A 4,204-nucleotide genomic window follows, 5' to 3' on the forward strand; every position below is an offset into this window, starting at 1 on the left:
TTTTTTTAATTTACATTCTATATAATTTCAAATTTTTTAAAATATTTTTATTTCAGAAATAAAAATCTGAAATTAAAAATAATACATTATGAGAAAATTAATTTGGAAGAGATTATTGTGTTTTGGAAATAAAATTTGAAAATCAAAATCAAAATCTCATTCAAATAAAAAATCCACAGTACAAAAAATTCGTTTAAAAAAAATCCAAAAATATATTTGAAAAAGAGAATAAAAAAATATTAAAGGAAGAAGGATTGTGTATTTTTATATGTACGAAAAGAGTGGAAGTAAATTACCTTTGGAAGTTATAAAAACCAATTAAGTGTACTACTGAAGACATCATTCACCAAACACTCAAACACTAAGGTAGTACCTTATCTCCAGTTTGAAACATGGTGGTATCTTCCATAACTGCCACATGGTTCCTCATATTGGTGGCTGTGGTGGTGCTATGGTTGTGGAAGCTAGTGAACTGGGTGTGGCTGAGGCCAAAGAGAATGGAGAAGTTTCTGAGAGCACAGGGCCTTCAGGGAAACCCCTACAAGCTCTTGATTGGAGACACAAGGGAAATGTATACAGTGCTTGTGCAAGCTGCAAAATCTCAACAATCCATGACTTTTCTCTCTGATGACAAGGACATGACACCGCATATCACAACCTTTAACCATCACATTGTCCAAAAATTTGGTACGTGCCTGCTTCTTTTTCCCACTGCTTAATTAGATCTATCTGTGTTATCTCTTATTTCCTCCTGCAATATTCATTATCTTATCACCATACAACCTTGGATGTACTTTTGAAGCAAAAGTTACACATAGTATTCTTTTGTAAAAGTGCTTTCAGGCCTTCGGTAAACCCAAATGTACTTCTGTAAAATGTTGTTGGATGTATCTTTTGTTTCCTAAGTAGATTCCAAACTTTTCTTGCGGTGAAACATAATATGCGTTTAGTTTTTGGTTTTTCCTTCTACCATGTATATTGATTTGTAACTTTCTTTCCAATACAAATCAATCTGTCACATGGGGTATTATAACTAGTTGAAAACAGGGGCTTTTGTTTTCCAAATATATTTGAATTGGTTCTTTGTCACATTATGATTAATTTGTGTGAAATTCCTGGTCAGATCTTCTTCCTCCAATACTTCCCCAGCTTTCTTAGATCCTTCATAAAGCATACAGCTTACATATGCCTGCACCACAGAGAACAAACCTATCCCTTCCAAAAAACAATTAGATATAATTTAAGGAATGAAACTCTGCTGAATCTGTAAAAACTACAGCATTAAGCTGAGTTGTTGCAGATCCCACATCAACTAGAGATTAAGACATTTCATTGTATATAAATAGGTGCAAACCTTACCTCATGAATCGGTTTTATGGGGTTGAATTAGGCTTAAAGTTCACTTTGTAATATGGTATAAAAGTCATTTCGAACCTATTCTAGCGAGTGTTTGTTGGATTTATCAGATCATCCGGACCATTATCGAACCACTCATAATATGATATGTCACGCACCAGCTGGAACCTACCAATTACGTGGCGATTTGTGTATTGGCATAGCTACTAGCAGAAACTTCATCACTATGCCGCATTCCTTAAATAATTATCTCTATTGATATTGGTGATTTCAGCTATATGAGTGTATGCATACCCACTTTGTGTGGTGGTATTAGAACATGAGAATTTGTTAGATTTATTTAAAAATTAGAAAATAATAAAATAAAATTTAGTTTAATTATTTTTATATAAATTTAAAAATAAAATAAAATAAATGATTTTGTAATTAAAAAAAGGTTTAACATAGAGATAACACTTTGTGTGACTTCACATGCTTATAACCATTGTGAACTTTGTTTTATTATCGTATGTAGTTTTATTGATTTTACTTCTTAGATATTTTAAAAATTGAAAATCATGTGCAGGCAAAAATTCATTTTTCTGGGAAGGTCCCAAACCGAAGGTGATTATCATGGATCCAGAGCAAATCAAAGAAGTCTTCAACAAGTTCCAAGACTTTGGGAAGCCTAAGTTGAGCCCCATTTTCAAATTGTTAGGTACTGGACTTGCAAATTTAGAAGGGGAGAAATGGAAGATGCATAGAAAGATTATCAACCCTGCTTTCCATTTAGAAAAACTGAAGGTTATACATATAGTACATAGTTTTATGATGTCTGATAAAACCGTATGTTTTGTTAGACAGTCACTTTTTGCTACAATGTTTACTCCATATGCAAGTTTTGTACTGAAAACATGTTTTCATTACGTATCATGCAGGTTATGTTACCAATATTTTTTGAATGTTGCGATGATATGATTTCGAAATGGGAAGTGATGCTGTCTTCAGAGGAGAAATGTGAAGTTGACGTATGGCCTTTCCTTCAAAATTTGACCTGTGATATTATTTCTAAAACAGCATTTGGAAGCAGTTATGAAGAAGGCAAAGAAATATTTGAACTTCTGCAAGAGCAAGAAGGACTTATTATGAGATCACAGAAAGTTTATATTCCAGGGTCCTGGTAAGACCTCTACTATAAAGGGAATCAAATTTAAGCAGATCTATTCTTTGGCTCTTTTGTATGTAACAACTATACATTGCTAAAATTGAATTCTTTGTTTCCCGTTCTTGTCAAAACCTTTGCTAATTGATTTGAAAATGTAATCATATGATGTATTTGCAGGTTGTTACCAACAGCCAGAAATAGGAGGATGAAAGCAATTGATAGCAATATACGAGGATTACTTAAAGGTATCATTAACAATCGAGAGAAAGCAATGAAGGGTGGTGACGTTGTGAAGAATGACTTGTTGGGGATACTAATGGAATCCAATCATGCAGAAATGCTTGAAAATAGAAACAAGAAGGGCCTTGCAATGAGTAGTCAAGAAGTAATGGAGGAGTGCAATGCATTCTACATAGCTGGGCAAGAAACTACAGCGGTTCTGCTGGTTTGGACAATGGTGTTGTTGAGTAGGCATCCTGAGTGGCAAGCACGTGCTAGAGAGGAAGTGTTGCATGCTTTTGGTAACCAAAAGCCAGACTATAATGGGTTAAGTCACCTCAAAGTTGTAAGTATCACTTGGTTTTTCACTCTAATGATGCTGCTGCTTTTGGTGTTGTTGACTCTTGATGAATTTATCTTTCTATGCCACAGGTGAGCATGATTTTGTACGAGGTTCTCAGGTTATATCCACCTCTAGTTTATTTCAGTCGTAGTACCAAGAATGATGTCAAACTTGGAGACCTTTCTCTACCTGCAGGACTGCAAGTTTCCATACCAATATTGTTGATTCACCAGGATCCTGATATTTGGGGTGATGATGCTACTGAGTTCAAACCAGAAAGATTTGCTGAAGGGGTGGCAAAGGCAACAAAAGGCCAAGTTTCATTTTTCCCATTTGGATGGGGTCCTAGAGTGTGCCTTGGCCAAAATTTTGCTCTATTAGAAGCAAAGCTGGTTTTGTCTTTACTTTTGCAACGTTTCTCCTTTCAGATTTCTCCAGCCTATGCACATGCTCCAGTCACTGTGTTCACTCTTCATCCAAAACATGGGGCTCATATCATCTTACAAAAGCTCTAGTGTCATCCTTTTTGTGGACTTCACGGAAAAATAATCACCATTCAATTTTATGTAACAATCTTGTAGTTAAAGAGGGTAAACCTCTTCTTGAACCAAAGCTTAAAATTACATTATTATTATGGTATGTCATCAAGACACTTAACATCTTTTGACATAACATAATAGTGCTATGATTTAAGATTGACCTTCTAGAAAAGGTTTTTCCTCATTAGAGATACAAGATATTAGAACATAGAGATGAAGTGGAAGATTTTACAAAACCTATGTTGTATTACAATATCGAAAAGAATTTGATGGTTTTACTAGGATGACATTATACCTTTCTCTCCATAGATATAGTAATATTTTTTGGGTCACCACAAAATGTGTTAGATGATAAAAATGGTATGGTAGCCCATTAAAAAGGGCAATATCATTGTCCACTATTTTACATCCATATGAATATTCCTACAATCATAAACTATAGGGTGTTACCCTCCATCAAATAGGTATCAAAATAGGTAAAATGATAAAATGTCTCATTTAATTAGCCTCATTCCTTCCAAAAAAAAATACATTCTATAATGTATTATATAAGTTTTTGAAAGTTTATTCCATAAACTTTGTTTTGAAAAACGTTTTCCAAAA

The 4,204-nt window shown here is 34.0% G+C and overlaps 1 protein-coding gene across 1 annotated transcript; it reads left to right on the forward strand.

Moving 5' to 3' along the window:
- The first annotated feature begins 272 nt into the window (after positions 1 to 272).
- LOC137835106 (11-oxo-beta-amyrin 30-oxidase) lies at positions 273 to 3,690 on the forward strand. The gene is made up of 5 exons (XM_068643453.2): positions 273 to 687; positions 1,922 to 2,139; positions 2,274 to 2,515; positions 2,678 to 3,065; positions 3,152 to 3,690. Exons 1-5 carry the CDS (start codon positions 393 to 395, stop codon positions 3,575 to 3,577), a joined length of 1,569 nt encoding a protein of 522 aa, XP_068499554.2. The 5' UTR covers positions 273 to 392; the 3' UTR covers positions 3,578 to 3,690.
- Positions 3,691 to 4,204: the final 514 nt, after the last annotated feature.

This window comes from Phaseolus vulgaris, chromosome 5 (genome assembly GCF_051622355.1).
Source record: "Phaseolus vulgaris cultivar YP4 chromosome 5, ASM5162235v1, whole genome shotgun sequence".
Taxonomy (NCBI): domain Eukaryota; kingdom Viridiplantae; phylum Streptophyta; class Magnoliopsida; order Fabales; family Fabaceae; genus Phaseolus; species Phaseolus vulgaris.

Bases quoted from the DNA above. Each gene is read 5' to 3' on its own strand.
- LOC137835106 (XM_068643453.2), top strand. From the start codon at position 393: ATGGTGGTATCTTCCATAACTGCCACATGGTTCCTCATATTGGTGGCT. The intron at 2,516-2,677 runs GTAAGACCTCTA...ATGTATTTGCAG, and splicing joins GTTTATATTCCAGGGTCCTG to GTTGTTACCAACAGCCAGAA. The intron at 3,066-3,151 runs GTAAGTATCACT...TCTATGCCACAG, and splicing joins GGTTAAGTCACCTCAAAGTT to GTGAGCATGATTTTGTACGA.